Source organism: Athene cunicularia (genome assembly GCF_003259725.1).
Source record: "Athene cunicularia isolate RWA chromosome 7 unlocalized genomic scaffold, athCun1 chr7_part1, whole genome shotgun sequence".
NCBI classification, from domain to species: domain Eukaryota; kingdom Metazoa; phylum Chordata; class Aves; order Strigiformes; family Strigidae; genus Athene; species Athene cunicularia.
Genome location: NW_020799107.1, coordinates 36,374,802 through 36,391,932, shown reverse-complemented (window position 1 = coordinate 36,391,932; position 17,131 = coordinate 36,374,802). Strand labels below are relative to the sequence as shown.

Below are 17,131 nucleotides of genomic sequence, written 5' to 3'. Positions count from 1 at the left end.
GTAATGGCGGCAGCGTTCCCGCCCTTTCGACGTCACATCGACGCGCCCGCCCCCGCCTACGGTGGCCGCGGGGCTGCTCAGGGCCCGGCAGCGGGGTAACCCCGCATTAGGCGCTGAGGAGCCGGCGAGGCCCGGAGCTGCCCCGGCTGAGGGATGGGGATCCTCTTCACTAGGATATGGAGGCTGTTCAACCATCAAGGTGAGGAGGAGGAGGAGGAGGAGGAGGAAGGCGGCCTGAGGGTGATCCCCGGCTGGGCTGAGGGCTCGGGGAGAGCGGGGGCCCGCCCTTGTAAACCGGCACGGCTTCGGCCACCGGGGTGGCCCAGGAGGACGAGCCGCCGCCAGAAAAGTTAAGGGGGGGTGTGGGGTGAGATGTGTTTAACCCTTTTTTTCCCCTCCTCGAAGTCACTGTGAAGCTCGTTTCCTGAAAGGTGGGTGTTAAATGATTAACGTGGGCCGAAAGAATACAGCCGCGGTGCCTTGTTGGCGTCTAGTTTCAGCCTGTCGCCTGCAGAGTATCTCTCAGGAAGGGTTTGATGCGATGAAACCTCGATACCTGGCGAAACAGGGCGTTTGTGGAGTAAACGTTACAAGTCACTTCAGCTTTGTAACGTCTGACTCCTCACAGTCCGAGGTTTTTACGACTGTGAAACTGTAAACCACTTTTAAACCCTCTTATCTGTGTTTATAAGGTCTGTTAAATTTGGGTTTGGGTGAACTTACACATGCATGTTGAATGTCCCGGTTATATGCCCGTTTAACACTTAGTGCAAATGGAACAAAGTATTTTTGTCTTGTAGCATCCAGCCCCACCTCAGATCTTCTGTTCCAACTGATTTCCTAACATCCGCTGTGCTGGCAACATCACACCAGAAACAAAAGTTCCTAGTTATGTGGGGTCAGGTAAGCAGATATTTTTACAATATTGTGGAGTTATGCAAAGTTATTAAAACTAGAATTTATATTTGATCGTAGAGAAGACAACTCTGCAAAACCACACAATATTGATAAAATCAAACCCAAGAAACCCCTGCTTACCTGACCCCTATCCCCTCCCTCTCTCCTCTGTGATAAATCAATGCAAGTGTACTTTGCTAACAGAGGGAATTGATCTCTGGTTGTCTGAAGCTTGGGCACACTTAGAATGGCTTTTTGTGGCCCTTGTGGACCACTGAGGGGGTGTGGGGTGTGGTGGAGAAAGCCCCTTCTCACACAGCTTTTACTTGCATGAACAGCCTCGTCGAAGCCCAGGTTATTTGTGCAAGTAAAAGTTGTGTAATATTACTGAGAGCAGGCAGCGCTCACTCATCCTGGAAATCATAAATTTGAATGTGCTTGACAACACCAGCTGTAGAACTCAAATTCAATTTTGTGATGTATAGGAAAGAAGGTGCTAAATAGAAACAATAATTGATTCTGGCACGGAGCTCCAACATGCATTCGCATATGTGTCAGAGTAGTTTTGTGGAGTAGTCGTTGGTTCATCTAAAACTAAATTGGGTGAATGCATACTGTAAAATATTCGTAGGCAAATCTGTTCTCCGGGTGCCAAACCTGCTGAAAGGAAAAGAGGACACTGAGGGAGGGAGGTGGATCTCCCTGCTTACAGTGCAAGTCAGCGTTGTTGTGGGTTTTTAACAGCTCTTTGCAAAAAGATTAAGATGTTGCAGGCCGTAATAAAAGTACGGCCTTGGAAAGGAAGGTTTAACATGTGTAAGCATGTGTTCTGCAGAACTGCTGTCGTTGGGAGGAATAGAGAGCACAGGCTGTTACAATCTGCAAAAATGTGCAGAAGCTTGGGAAAGGATTCCAGCATGAGCTTGCTCTGGCAGTTCAGAGAAGGAAAAAATCCCCATGTAGTCTCTCAGAAATTGTTCCCGTAGATGTGCAGACGGGGACAAATCGACGGTCACTTACCAACTCAGAACAGTACACGGGTTTGTACACCTCCACAGACAAACTTTTAGATACGGCCCCTGAAATGTGCCACCTGAAATTTGGCAGTGTTTGCTTAGGAAATCAGTTTCAAAGGCAACACTAACCTTGTTTCATCACAGCTGTTACCGTGATAGCAAAGTTAATGATGTGACTTACTAGTGATATTTTTATTTCAGAGCACAAAGTAATCATTGTTGGTCTGGACAATGCAGGAAAAACAACCATTCTTTATCAATTGTAAGTATGAACTGCAAGTGATGTTTCATGTATTTCAAGGTGTGCATCGTGTGTGTTTCTGACTTGCTGTCACTGCTGTCCCTGTTAGTTTTCGCTCGGGGTGTTACACTGAGGATTACTGAGCAGTGTAGGTGGCAGCGGGTCAAAGCGTGTGTTTAGGGTATGGAAAGGTCTGTGTTTTGCCTGGTATATGGATAAGGTTTTGTGCGGAGCTTTTATTTATCAGATTACATTGCTATTACCACTTAATTACAACTGCCTTTGGTGTCACCCTCTAGGCTGTTTGCCAACTCCACAAAATATGATTATACTGAGGGTTAGCCACAGGACAATGCTGCTAAACTCATCCACGCCGCAGCATGTAAATGCTAAACAAATTGTTCTGTGAGGAGCAAAGCAGTGAAGCCTGACCCCTTCCCTGCCACAGCTTGTGTCCCGTGTACCAAGACAGACTCTCACATCGTCCGTGGTCGGGGGGAAGGAGGAAGGTTGAGCGTTGGCTTTATTTGAGCCGCCAGCGTTGGTGGTTGTCGTGCAGCTTCTGCTTTTAATAGTGGCACTGACTTGTGTTTTGTCTTGCCTTAACCTTGCTGCTGGTTTACGTGAAACTTGTGTCGGCTTCGTATCTCTGGTCCTCAACTGGGTTTTGATAAAAGGTACAAATTTGTCCACAGGTTCAGAAGCTTCTAGGTGGGACAGGCGACTCAAGGTCTGTTTATAATAGAAACAGATTTGCAATTTCTCATGTGGAGTAGTCTGGTATTAGAAAGTGTTCCTGAGTCAGTATCAGAAATAATTCCTGTTAAGTGATATGACCGTGCTGTTCCAATCCTGCACTTAAAATACGCTTTCCTAAAATGTTTGGGTTCTGTCAAATTACAATCTACTTTTGCCTCTCTGAAATGTGAAACTCGTGCAGTGTTTCCAGCCTCTTATGCCCTAGCACGCTCTGCAGAGAAAGTGAAAAGATGAAGGTGGTTGTCATTATTTAAATGGGGAATGAGAGGTTTTTAAAAGCAGAAATAGAATGAAGAATATTTTTTAAGACTAGTAACTGCTGCAGCTGAGAGCCGTCCTCGGTGCATCTTAATGCTGCCTGTGTCTTTCCACTTCCTCCACAAATGTCTCATGATTCTTCTCATCTTCTAATTTCTGCAGTCTCAGTGTTTTCTTTTCCCTTTTGTACGGTGGATCTCTATAGGCCTCCTTTTCCTTTACACCCGTTTTAGCTCCACAGGACTTCCCCTTCTCTCCTTTCGTATTCCCCTTCCCCTGTTGGCTGCTTTGCCAGAGCTCTGTGTGAGTACTGTCCTCTGTCCCTCCTTAAACCCTACCTCCTATCCCATTTTTTCTCTTACCGTTGCTTCGTGGCAGACAGTGAATGAAGGAATATGTTTAACTCTTGTGTTAGAGGTGGGGAGAGAGAACTATCAGGACAACTAGTGTTGGTTAGTGCCCTTTGATGTCGTGGACGGTCACAGCAGACGTGGGAGTGGTGGTTCCTCTAACAGACTGCAGCAGCTCCACAGACACTTCATTTCTTCCCCGCTCTTGTACTCAGATCTCCTGCCCCCCCTCAGGTAGTGGTAGGATTTTGTGACCAGGTGTCTAGAAATGCCGTTAAGCTTCATGCTCACCTGGTTTCAGTGGGGAGGAGGGAAAAACCCACCTATCGTATTGCAAACTGCGAGGTGCCGACAGCTTGAATGTGAGAAGCTGCAGGTTCAGTCAAAGAAAGGGGATTCATCGTACATCTCCAAGCGTTAAAAGAACTCTGCTAAAACCTGCTTTTTAAATATGAAGTCAGCCACAGGCATCATCTTACATCATTTGTTACCCTTAATTTGATTTTATGATTCTTCTGATCCTTCTCTTTCCCCGATACAGTTGCACTCAAATGTGTGTGGCGAGAAGGTTTCTTGTTATGTGCCGCTAAGGCATGGGGTAACTGGGATTCCTTTTATCTCCTTGGTTCTCTGTATCCTCTTCAAGAAATGTTCCAACACAAGTCTCAAAGTGCTGTCGCTGTAACTAAAACCTCTGCCAAAGCTTCAAAAAATACTCATGGGAAATGAAAAAAATATATCATCAGAAGAAAAATAATTTAAGTTCTTTGAAAATGGTTGATGTTTTCCTTGAGGCTACTTTTAATTTTCTTGCATATCCCATAGAGTAGAGTTTAAGTAATTTGAGCTTTAGGAGTATCCAGAGTACACATTTGGTTATCACTGTTGATGTGAGACTGGTGCTCTTAATGGTGAAGTGGCACTCGGTCTCTCTAAACCAATATATTTGAAATACTTAATGCCTGCATTTGTCTCCCAGAAGTAGTGCTGCTGGACTGTGCTGAAAGGGGAAGAGGAGGAAGTTTGGGCATAAAATCACTGAACTGTGAAGAAAGTACGCTCTAGTGGCCTATACTGGAAGGAGAGCGGGTTGTAGTCTTGTTTGGTGCAGCTGGATGATGAGTTGTTGTTTTTCTGCAACCTTGGAAATCTTGTGGCTTAACCACATGCTTGAAGAAAAACAACTTCTTTTTCCCATGCGTGCCAAAATTGACCTGGAAAAAGAAAAGCTGACTGCTTAAACCAGCTTCTGAAGCAAATATTCTCTCAGCGTTATGATTTAAATAATTCTAATATAGTTTTGCTCGTGAATGCTCTCACAGCTTTATAATTCAATTATTACATAGTTCGCTGAGTCCTTTATTGCTATTTTTATCAATTGTTATTTTTATTTTTATACGACCTCCACCGTCAAACCTATCTGCTGCGTAAGGAGCGTTTGGTAAAATTCCCCGACTAAGCTTTCTACCTTCGGAATAGGCACCAAGTTTAGTTTTTACAGAAGTGGGTCGGTTGGGAGTCCTAAGGCGCGGGAGGCTGCAGGTAACGGGCCGGTTTTCGGAGCTTCTCACCGCCTCGTGCTCTCCCCTCTGCAGCTCCATGAATGAAGTGGTGCACACCTCCCCCACCATAGGGAGTAACGTGGAAGAGATAGTGGTTAACAACACGCGCTTCCTGATGTGGGACATCGGAGGGCAGGAGTCTCTTCGCTCTTCGTGGAACACCTACTACACCAACACCGAGGTGAGGGCGCGCGCCTTGCTGCCGGGCTTGGGGCGGCCGATCCTGGCGACGGGAAGGCAGCGGATCTGAGGCTGAACTAACTGTGCTCTGAGCGGCTCCGGAGCTGCTTCAGGGTGCTCCCGTTTTGGTTTTTGAAGTCTCCTCCTTCACAAGCTGGTGTACAGCTCGCTTTTCTGTTTCTGTAATACGGAGTCGCGGTTAAAACCAGCTTGTTTGTGAGGATTCTGTGCCTGGGGATCTGTGGCCTTGGGGCAGGTGCTGGGTTTCTCTTGGTGCTGCAGGTCCCCGTGGTTACGGTCCCTCTGGCTGACCGTGACTGCTCTGTCTCTGTAGCAGGTACTCTAAGACCTGTCTAACCCCTCCGGAGTAAGGCTGAAAGCCCAGAAGTTTTCCTCTGAGACTGCGGGAGCTCTCTCTTGCAAGCTCCCACGATCAATTTAATTAAGTACCCCCAATAATTTTTAAGAACTCTTCAGTGATGAAGTTGCAGCCCATATACTGGACTTGATGAAAATAATGATTTAAGTCAAGGTTTCCTATGTGTTATCACATGTGGGTTTTAAAAGAAGGGGGTTTTAATAATAATTAACTTGAGTTTTAACAATTTAACTTGTTAAATTTCCCATCAGATGCTATGACATGTATCTGCATCGTGAAGTTATAGAGCTTATGGGTGTTTCTAAATCCCTTGCACATATCTATTTGCCTGTTAGTATTTGAAGCAGAGGGAGAAAGCTGATGCAGTTTACCTTTTAAAGGCTGCAACAAATTGTTTGAGGGATCTGTGGGCTACCTCAGTTAAGCTAAGCACAGGACAAAACCAGATCTGGGATTATAGGGGAACACTTGCTTTCAGTATAAATTTTTTTCACTTGAAATTCAAAAGCAGAAAGTCAAAAGATGTGTTGAAGCTGCCTTTGTATACAAACCACGGCGTGAGCTGTACACCATACCGGCCCTGCGGGTAACCCCGCTCTGGCTGGGAGAAACCCATCTGGAATAGGATGGGATCTGATCCTCCGGCTGCCTGGCTGGGTAGGGAGATGGGAACAGGAATCTCCTCCGCTGACGAGTGCGTGGCCGGAAAGATAGAGCTTGTTCTCTGACTAATAACTTTTCACTTTTTAAAGTTTGTGATAGTTGTTGTGGACAGCACAGACAGAGAGAGAATTTCTGTGACTAAAGAAGAACTGTATAAAATGTTAGCCCATGAGGTGAGTAGACCCTATGTTTTCTTTGCTTTACTATTTACTGTGGGTCGGATCTGGATGATTCTTGCTAAGGGAGGCAGGCTCACACGCTGTTGGTGAAAGCTCTCACTTACTCCTACTAGCTGGAGTCCAACCAGAACAGCGAGAGGCCTCTCCAGTGCAGCCCGAGGCAAACGTTAACAGCCGCCTTCTCCCAGCTGCGGGTCGGACTGTGTCAGAGCTCTCTTGTTCCTGCTAGAGGCTTTGTCTTCTGTGAAGCTCGTAATAAAGCTGTAAATTAATACCAAATTACTGAGGAGAACTCCCACAAAAGTAGTTTTTCAACTTCTGAGTGCTTCAGTGAAACAGAAGTTCGGACCTGTGAATGACTTCTGTGGTTTTATACTCCAGTCCATGTTAAGAGCTGAATGAGATCGCTTTAAAAAAAAATACTATTTCCTCCAACAACTTAATCACTATTTTTGCTAGCTTCATGGTTGCTTGATGTTTTCTGTTTTGATGGTGAATAGAGCCTTAATAGATAGAGCCTTAATAATATGTCTTATAGCAACCAGCTGTAGACCTGAGGGAACGGACTGCCTATGGCTATAGTAGCCGTCGCTCTACCTTTCTGTGAAATTTCAGAATGAGACTATAATTGGCAACCTTGTAAAGGCCCTCTTTAAAAGTGAGTACTGTATCAGGTCTAAAACTGAGTTGCCTGGGTCTAGAGTGCTGTATAAGCCAAGGAGTGACCTGAATGTCCCGAAGATTTTAATCCATGTGGGCAGTGTGGCAGGACCGGAGCCCTGATTTTTACTGGAGATGTGTTTAGATCAGCTTGACTACTGCTGGGGCTCGTAAGACAAGTTTAATGCAAACTGGATCAGTTTTTACAAGATGACACTGAGGACACTGAGTTTCCAAATTTAAGAATACAAAGATGTGCATAAAATTGATGGCATTATATCCCAAAATATTCCATCTATATTTAAACTATAGCCAGTAGCCATTGTTGAGTAGATGACTGCAGGAAGGGCAATGACTGCCTATGTATTTTCTTTGAGTGATCATGGTAATCTAAAATATTTGAGAAGAGACAAGTTCTTTGCCTAGTGTCTTGAATTTCTAATTTTAGGTATTTAAATTAAAAATTATGTTTAATAAAATAAAATCTAATAAAGTAGCTCTGGCTTTCTTGGTTGTGAAGTGTTAAATGTGGCCTGGGGGGAACTGTTGCCACTGGGTCTGCTGCTGTCATAATTAGAATTTTAGAGATGTACTCTTCAGGCGCTAAACAAAATTACATCTTCTTTTTTTGTAATCTATAAAAGAAGATGCAGAAGTTGTTAACGAACTGAATTTGAAATGAGGGAGGTCTGGAACTCCCAAGCACCACGGATGCCCTTGTTTCATGTTGGGAGGCTATTTCTGTGCTCTGAAAGCACCCATCTAACAGTACATGTGCCCACTCTTTTACAACAGGATGTTTTTGGTATATTCTGCTAACTCTCCAGATGCTGTGGTGTTTGAAAAGAGCAACAATACACATAAGCTGAAACAAAAGTCAAATATTTATTTAGGGTAGCTTTTCCTTGCAGCCCTTGAAAATCTTTTATTTCTGATAACCAGTTCAATCGAATTTTTGTTAAGGCAAAATTGAGTTGCCCAGGTCAGTTCCATCTATTTCCTGGACCAGCAGATCGTTTGGGAATTAATTTTACTGCTTGTAAAAATTAGTGTGCCTGATAGGCGTTTAAGTGAAGGAGTTGTCTCGGCTTCCTAGGAAGACCTTTTTGCTTTCAGAGGGACAGATTTTCAGTAATATGAGCCTGGACTAATGTAATTCCAAGCAGCTTGAGATAAAATAAGCTTGCCCCTAGAGTCGCTGTTCTCTCCATTGTTAGTACTGGTATTGCAAATATTGCATGGGCCTTATAAAGAAGTTTATTGCAATGCGCTTGTTCACGTAGATGTCCGTTTCTAAAGCAGCGTACCTGGTGGGTTTCTACAAATTCTGTGTATCCGCTAAATAAAATATTACTGCAGCTTGCTTTACGCTGTCAGTGGCAGCCTGAACGCTTCCTAATGGGAGGGATTTCCCTCGCAGAGGACTGCTGCACAGGCAGAGCCTGCCTCTGGCTTTGCTGAGCCACAGTGCCAGCCTTGGCAGGGCTTTACTAGAGCTTAAAAAGTTCTGGTGGTGTAACCTGCTCTTGCCCCACATAAGAGCTGCTGTGCAGTCCACTAATTTGGGAGTAAAATCAATCTTAACAGTGTGTTCACACATAAAAGTGGGGCATGTAGATAAAAGCCAGGCTCAAGGCTGTGGTTGGTTTGGATACAGGGGCAGGAGTGACTTGCAAGGTCAGGGTTAAACGGGAGGCCTTTGGCTGTTAGAGGTGTGTGGCATTCCTCCAGCTGGGCACACAGAGCTGCAGTGTGCCCCCAGCCTCAGGGAGCACAACAGAATCTTGTACCTAGTTTTACAGATCATCCCAGGCAAAAATTGGACGTTTGGTCTGGTGGATCAAAGGATTTTCTGAAGTTACATGTCAATCAGCCTGCGGCGTTCTGTAGGATTTTTTTTTGCTAGGGCTTAAGGTTCTTTGCTTTGGTATTGCATCTTTTGCCTCCAAGGGCTGATTTGTAATCATCTTCTTTTTTTCCTTCTTTCTTCCTAGGACTTAAAAAAAGCAGGTTTGCTGATTTTTGCTAACAAGCAGGACGTTAAAGAGTGTATGACAGTAGCTGAAATCTCTCAGTTTCTGAAACTGACTTCAATTAAGGATCATCAGTGGCACATCCAGGCGTGCTGTGCTCTAACTGGAGAGGGGTAAGAGCTCTTCTTGTCTCTAGGAGGGGAATCTCGAATTATTTTGGTATTTTTATTGTCGTGTTTAGTTTTAACACACATTCCTCCCCTGCCAATAATAACCTTACACTTAAAGATTTTGGGGCTCAGAACATACTGACTTAGGATCGGTGTGATCTGGAAATCAACTCTCACATCAAGTCCCCAGTCTCACCACACAGTGATAAAACTATATGGTTTGGGCTTCATGAGGATGGGGGTGGGAATGACCTAAAATCCGTTCTGGTTCATTAAGCATCATCATAATTAGAAATAATTTCAGTGTATGTCTTGAAGTGCTGGCATCTGAAGTGTCTCACCTGTAAATTGCATAATAAGATCAAGGAAATGCTGCACTCGGAGTGAATGTTTCTGGAAACGATTCCTTCACTCAGAGTTCTTGGGAAGAATTTAAATCGGTGCCATGGAATTATCTTTGAAGTTATCCTGAGAAGTGCTTGTATTCCTTAAAAATGATCTCTTTCGTTTACAGACTGTGCCAAGGACTCGAATGGATGATGTCAAGACTTAAGATCAGATGATTTTTAATGACCTCTTTGCACAGACATTGCTTAAAAAGAGCTGTACCCATGATTACCTTCACAGTGGCAGAATTAATGGGATAGATGTATTTATACTGAACTGATTGCAACTTTATTTTCTACATAGATGCACACACACATACGTGTATATAAAGTAAGACCATTCGGCAAAAAGAAAGATGCAGTTGATGGCTCCAGTTTGGTTTCTCGTTTGTTTTCCTCTGAGGATGTGTTTAAAAGCTGTGATCAACCTTCTTTTCAAGATACAGCCACTGAGAACAGTCCAGTGTTGAGCGTGGTCAAGATGAAGTGAGAGGAAGGAGCTTTTAATTTTGAGTTTTATTATTCCATTGTAGTCCTCTCTAGTCGAAGATGTTGGCTTCATTATTCCAGTAAATTAGCAAGCAAACCGATGGCATAGATACCAACTTTCCAGTATTTTTAAGGTTACTGATGTTACAAATGCAAAAATATTTTCCTGTATGTGTACTGTACATATTTGTGTATATTTATACCTCAATTTTAGGTTAATTGCAATCTGTTCAGACCAGTGTGTAAAGCTGAATCGGTATGTTGACAGTAGTACTAATATTTGACATTGCCAACACGTCACAACTTCTTTTCCTTTGTTATCTGTATGGCCGTAACGTCCATCAGACAGTTGGCTCACCACCACTTTATAAAAGAAACTCTCTCAAGACCATTGCTTTTTTTTTTTTCCCCATGATTTTTCAGTTAGGGAGGATGCCATAAGGATTGGGGCATATGGACTGAGCTTCAAATCACAGTGTCGGCAAACAGTAAAAATTTGCCAAAGAATTCAAAATGAAACGGGATTTTCCTTGTGTCTTGTAGTCGTCATTGGATTGGGTGATTCCAGAAAGGCTGTGTCGTGCTGTCCGATGGTACTGCTTTTTTTTTTTTTTTTTTTTTTGATTCAAGTCTAGTAGAAATACCTTTATCTGTCATAAAGGGAAAAATGTCTTTTTTTTTTTTCTTAACCAAAGAAGAGGCACAAAAAGTATGTTTAAAAGTCCCACTGGAATCTTACAAAACAAGTCATACTCTGTATTAAGTGTTTTTCAGAGGAAGGCGCGCTTCTCTTTGGTAGCATAAAATGTATAAATATCTATATGCGATGGATGGCACTGGGATGGAGACCAGAACAGATTACACTACTTGAAAAGCTGTCAGTGACCCCCTGATCATGTGCCCAGAGAAGTTCCAGGGCAGTACTTCTTGAAACTAGAACTCCCTTGCATGGTCCCCAGGTGAGTTACGAAGAAGCGTCAGAACACTATGTGATTATCTTCTCTTACTGCAGTACCTAATGGGGTGAGTGTCCCCTCCAGAATTGGAATTACCCTTTTAAAGGTTGTTTTTTTGGGTGGGGTGACAGTTGGGTGGTTGGAAATGTTGTCAGTATTGTGGAAGTGTACGTAGCCTCACTCACGGGCTTTTATGCTGGAGATGCGTGTTTGGGAGTATAGCAAAATGAAATAAAACTTCATTTAAAATGTCCTTCCCTTCCTTAGCTCCTATATCTGATAAGGATGGAAAAGACATTTTAAAGAAGAAGCCTAGTTTGAACTTTTTAAGGTGCTTATCTTTGGCTATGGGATAATCTAGTCAGTGCACCTGCCTTCCTGTTGACCTGCTTCACCAGGGATCGTGTTGTGAATTTGTAGGGAAAAGAAGGGAGGCAATTTCAAAAGTCTGTATTTAACAAAGGCAGGTGAAGAATTTAACTTTTTAATATATTTTTGGTATCTCTTTACAGTGCTCATTGGCTAGGGAATCGGCTGTCTTTGTTAAACATTTTAATGTGTACATGCATATATTTATAGTGCATGCACATAGATATTGGTATTTAACTGGTGTATTGCAAAATGTATCAATGTTTGAAGAAATAACAATTTAATGCAAAGACTTTCTCAATTTATCTGATGGTATCTTCAAGAAATGAGCTCTGTGCACCCTTGCATATGAAATGGAATTGTACGTTTTCTAGTCTTAAAAAAGAAAAAGCAGACTTGCTTATAAACCTAAGCGTTTGGTTTTCGAGTCTTATGTCTTCCCTTTCATCCCTTTAAAATATTTTGCTTTTGTATTGTTAAACACTGCATATTTCTGCCTGAATTTGCACAGGTTGTGTGTGTTGGGGTTTTGTTTGTTTTTAAGAAAACGAGTTATTCCCGTTAATGAAAGAAAAACCACGCAGCAGTATTCTGATACCTGCTTCTTGCTGAGATTTGCTGCTTTCTCCCTCGCTTGAGTTTGTGGGACTTGGCATGTCCATATGATGGAAGTGTGGTGGCTTTGTCCAGGTATGGTTTATGCTGCAACCAGACATCTTATGTTTACATGAAAGTAAACTTAGGTTTACTCTTTCTCCCTCTTGGTTTCTGGCCACTTCCACTTTCTGTGGCCTTTAAGATACCACGTGGTTCGCTTCAGCTTTGTTTCACAAGTGGCAGCAGACCCTAGCAGGGAGCTGAATACCTGCCCGCGTGAAGACTGCCTCTTAAAACCATGTCTTTTGTGCCCTGAGGAGTTTATAATCCAAAAATTAACTCGTTCTCAGCGTGTTGGATGGCGAACAATCCAGCCTTAACCCGACTGCAAAGGCGGGGTGTGGCACATCACCTGTAATGATGAGTTTTCTGTCTGTTTTGTGATCCTCCAGTATTTTAGAGGGCAGATGCGCTCTTCAGTGGCTGGAATTCAGTGGTGGCCAGCGCTTGTGGACACACTGTGTGCCTGAAGCGTTCCTCATGGGGGTTTAGGAATCCGTGGAGGACATATATTATTTTAAATGCTGCCTTTTAAATGCTGGATTTGCAGCCTCTGGGAGGACGATGGGTTTGGGCTGTAGTAGCTGGGAAACGATTTGTCACTCCATTGTCAACAGAGGCAACGATTCCAAATTGTCACCTTGCATGGTTGGTGTGATCGTGCTTTTAAGTGCAGCGATGCATAGTGAAAGCAGAATAGTGTCATCCAGACGTTGCCGTGGGAGCTTTTGTAGGAAAGTTTGTCTTACCTGACGGTTTTTCATCATGAGAACAAGTGTGTTTGCTCAGATAATAACGAGATGAACATCAGATGAATATACAAGTCTATACCCTGGCGGTAGCGGCGTGGCCGTGACGGCCTTTTCCTGTACACGTCGCCTTTTGCGGAAAGTTAGAAATATTTTTAAATTTAGTCACTGAGCAGGGCTGGAGAAGAGCAGACCAACTTTGGAACACACCAAGCCTTTTTGTCTGCGCTTCTTGTTTACAGCTTTTTTTTTTTTTTCTTTTCCCTGTAGGACAATTCGCATTTTTCTCACAGCTCTGTAGAAAAGCAAGTTAACTTTGCATCAATGCTGCTTTCAGCTTCATTGGGTTATTGTTTGGAAGTGATTGTCTTAACATGAGTCATGACCTTGATTTGTATTGCGTGTGTGTTTTCACCCTCTGTGTGTTTTGTCGCCTTGGCTTTCCGCTAAAGCTTAAGATTACTTTGCCTTTGTTCTTCATGAAATTCATTCTTAGGATATTATACAGAAAAAGGGAGGGGTCTTTAAAAACGGTTATTTATGTTTATGCTGCAGAATGCCATTTTACTAGCAAAAAAAAAAAAAAATAGCAGTAAGTCGTATTTCAATAATCTTAATACTTAAAATGTTGCTTTTGGTTTAGCAGATAATAAACTTGGGAAATCATCTCTCTAATATGCTGCCTCTGTCATCTGAAGATTCCACAGGTTGTTAATTGTGAGGGAAGGTGGAATATAAAACTTGGAAAATGTGAACAGGAATCTACCTAGCTTCATTTTTGAAATTTTTCTTTTTTTCAGGGAGGCTTAATAGCTGTTTTCCTATGCATTACAGAGTATGTTCCTAGGGGTAGGAGTGCATGTGTGAACGTTAAGCGTATGTGATGGGCACCTTCTACAGTCTATGCAGCTCAAGTGCCTAAAACTAGTTCAGTGATCACTTTTTTTTTTTTTCTTCCTATGCTACAATTTCCATTTTCCTTAAAATAGATATATTTCTATCAAAGCATCCAACTGTGTGTAAAGGAGTGGGTTTTTTTTTTCCCTCCCGACACACCGGTTTTAACATGATTTACGATAAATTTGTTACAGTTCCTTTCTATCCTCTACGTTTCAAGCCCTTTTCCATTTATCAGACATCACATAGCTGGCTTGCTTTGTGAAAGGAAATATTAAATTTGTCCTTGTATCAGATTGGTGAGCTGGAATTCTTTTCAAGGAACTCTTTAAATAACTTAATCCATGGTTACTTGGCCTTGGAAGCATCCTCATGTCCGTAGTTCCTTTTTAATTGGCTAGCAAAACATTAACTTTGCAACCATCAGACTAATTATGTCTGAAAAATAGTTTTCAGTCAATTCAAATGAATGTATTATTAAGCCTTGAAATGGTGCATTATTGAGCATTACAGGACAAGAATGATTAGACGTCACAAGGAATGGCACTAAGAAAGAAAAACGTCTTTGCATATAGTTGTGGTATGTATTATAAATACAAATGTGACTTGAATATAATTGTTGCAGTGAATATATTAAATGTACAAACCCAAGAAATTATAAGTGGTTGCCACTGTAACTTTTTCACAGTGTGCTTTAGAATCATAAGCAGAACTTATATTCTTGCCTTACTAGGACTTTACTGGTTAATTTTTATATTGTACAGAAACTTTTTTTGAAAAACGTTCTTCACATTAGATAGGAGCCTTTATTCATAACAGGTTCATACTCATGTACCACCCTTAATCTTTTAAGGCAGATTTCTTGTGAGTAAGGGCACAAGTTGGGTGGGTTTTTTTAAAGCTTTTCCTATTTGTAAATTTAGAAAATTTAGCTGATACTGAATTAAGTTAGAAAATGCTGCTTTACCTAGAAGGCTGTAAATCATTCTCTGTAAATCATCAGCTCAGTGTTACTCTTGTCTCAGTACTTCCTGCATCAAACACTCTGGAGGGTAGGAGAGGTGGCCAAGAAAAGACGTAGTCTTCTGAGGAGAGATTCAAAGATTTTTAGAAAACCCCAAACCACCTCAGATTGGAAAGCCTGAGCGCTTTCATGGCTAATAAATTGAAGTATTGGTAGTATATGATAGAGGGATGGTAACCGATGCAGTTTAAACAGTGCCTGTATTATGTTTTCATGAATGTTTTCAACACATCCTCAACTTTTTTACTGAATTCTTTTCCAAACCCTTTAATCCCGTGGCCACAGCCCTGCGCTCGGCCCGTTGGTGCTGCTCGGGGCCGGGGAGGGCGAGCCCAGCGCATCGTCCTTAGGCTCTCCCTAGTGCTGGCCTATAATACTAACCTCCAACACTAAGCCGGCAGCAATTTGAGGATAAAGTAAGCTGTTCAGATTAGTATACTAACGATGTAGTTATGTTGTAGCAGATTATCTTTCTGGTTTTTGCAACTGCAAGCAAACATCCCTATGTATACGCATTAATCATATGACCAGGGTCATATTTCTTTTGGTTAACTTGTATTTTGTACTTTTCTTTCTAAAAAAGTTTGTCGTCTTTCTAAAAGAAATGCGTAAAGTATGTGGCTAACACTGATACTGCAATAAAATGTCATTCCAGAACAGACAAAATTACTGCTTCAGATTAATCCCAGGATTTGCGAGGGCTGGCGTTTCCTGGCTTGAGCACTTTTGTCTCTGCAACTTGCGCATGTTTATTAAAGTCGTTTAGCTAAATCTTTTTATAAAGCTATTTATTCGAATAAAGTTCAATTATGATTCTATTAAGTAACTTTTCCTGAAATTTTATCAGAACATTCCTTGAATTGTTTCCCCCTTACCTCTTTCTGTCTCTCCTGGCTTTTAAAATCTGACTTTCATTCATTTGAAGGCAACTCATTCAGTTCTTCTAATGTTTGCTGAAGAAGTGAAACACAAATTCGGGCTAAAATTGTTGGGGGGGAGCTGTTTGCAAGCATAAATACACATTTATAGATAATGTCAGACTTGCTAATTCTTGCAAACCTACCAGTATTTGTTATTTTAAGATGAAAGCACTTGTCAAAATTTTACTGTTTGCATTAAACCCTTTGTGTGTATGTGTTGCGGTGAAACTTTTCAAGCCAAGATACAATTTCTGACCTGGCACACGGGGTTGCTGGGGCGTTCTTGGGGTGAAATGCCCTGTTCTGCTAAACCTGTGATGATGGGGTTTGTACTGAGAGATTGGTTGGCATTTGGGCCCAGATTGGTAAGGGGTATGTGTTGGCTGGTTTCAGATAGACTGGAAATTAAAATAAATGCTGAAATGCTCTTTTCCCGTGTAGAAAATGCTGTGTTCCAGTGGTGTACCACTCCTGCCCGCTCACGTATCGCACGTTGGTATTTGCAGCCTTGTGAGTGTGGGGAGATTACAGGTGACTTCTTAGAAAGTGAAAGAGGTGAAACCAAAGCTGGGTTAAAAAAGAAAATTACTGTGTTACTGTACCCAAGGTACGCTGCTGCTCAGCTCGGCAACTCAGTCTTGTTCCATGTGTGTGAATTCTGGACTTCTTGCTTTATTTCTAACTCTGCAGTATTTGTATCCTTCTGGTAATCCTGTAGAATGGCTTTTCGGTGAAGTAATGCATTGGCAGGCGGTCTTGGCTGAGTTTGGGGCAGTAAGTAACCTCCTCCTCCCGCCTCCGATTTTAGCTGTGTGTCTACCTGAAGTCTTTTTTCCTCCGTGACGCAGTTTTCCCGCTCGGGTGGGTTTTGTCTCCTGCTCTGCTCCTCCCTGTCCGTGTCATGTGCTGCTCTACTCCTCCTCCAAACATTTTTTGCTGGAGGGTGAAGGAACGGTGAGCTGCCTTCAGAGCTGTGCCCACTCGCGGGCTGTGTCCTGTTTCTTTTTCTCTTAATTCACTTATTCCTTGACTTTGCTACAACTTTTCTGAAAACCACTCATTTCTCTTCCAAAACCAATTGAATACAAGGTGATTAAAAAAAACCAAACAAACAAACCACACCATTATCAGATACTTATTTTTGTTGGGTTTAGTACAGGGTTCCCCTGAGCTGTTGGTTCCTCGGGCCACGTGCCTGTTGCCTCCCTCACGTCCCCTCGGGTCTGTCCCAGCCTATAGATCACCACGTTGGTCTATAAAAAAAAAAAAAAGACGTACAAAATAAGTATTTAATAAGTATTTCTGAAGGTTTTTATTCTGGTTTTAGCATTAAATACCTGTATTCTTTTTAACTGCGCACAGAAAAAAAAAAAAGTGTTTGCCACTGATGAACTCTT

General features: G+C 42.3%; 1 protein-coding gene across 2 annotated transcripts; it reads left to right on the top strand.

The window, feature by feature from the left end:
- The first annotated feature begins 84 nt into the window (after positions 1-84).
- Positions 85-17,095, top strand: ARL5A (ADP ribosylation factor like GTPase 5A). 2 transcript variants are annotated; one of them, XM_026852590.1, is made up of 7 exons: positions 85-199; positions 801-903; positions 2,115-2,175; positions 5,117-5,264; positions 6,395-6,478; positions 9,139-9,290; positions 9,802-17,095. In XM_026852590.1, the coding sequence occupies exons 4-7, from the start codon at positions 5,121-5,123 to the stop codon at positions 9,848-9,850; spliced, it is 429 nt and encodes a 142-aa protein (XP_026708391.1). In that variant the 5' UTR covers positions 85-199; positions 801-903; positions 2,115-2,175; positions 5,117-5,120; the 3' UTR covers positions 9,851-17,095. The 2 variants fall into 2 exon arrangements, with proteins under 2 accessions (XP_026708391.1, XP_026708388.1); XM_026852587.1 differs by lacking the exon at positions 801-903 and having other exon boundaries at positions 88-199.
- The last annotated feature ends 36 nt before the right edge of the window (positions 17,096-17,131 follow it).

Coding starts and splice junctions, on each gene's coding strand:
- ARL5A (XM_026852587.1), top strand. CDS start 154: ATGGGGATCCTCTTCACTAGGATATGGAGGCTGTTCAACCATCAAG. Junction 2,176..5,116: donor ACAACCATTCTTTATCAATT/GTAAGTATGAAC, acceptor TCCCCTCTGCAG/CTCCATGAATGAAGTGGTGC. Junction 9,291..9,801: donor TGTGCTCTAACTGGAGAGGG/GTAAGAGCTCTT, acceptor TTTCGTTTACAG/ACTGTGCCAAGGACTCGAAT.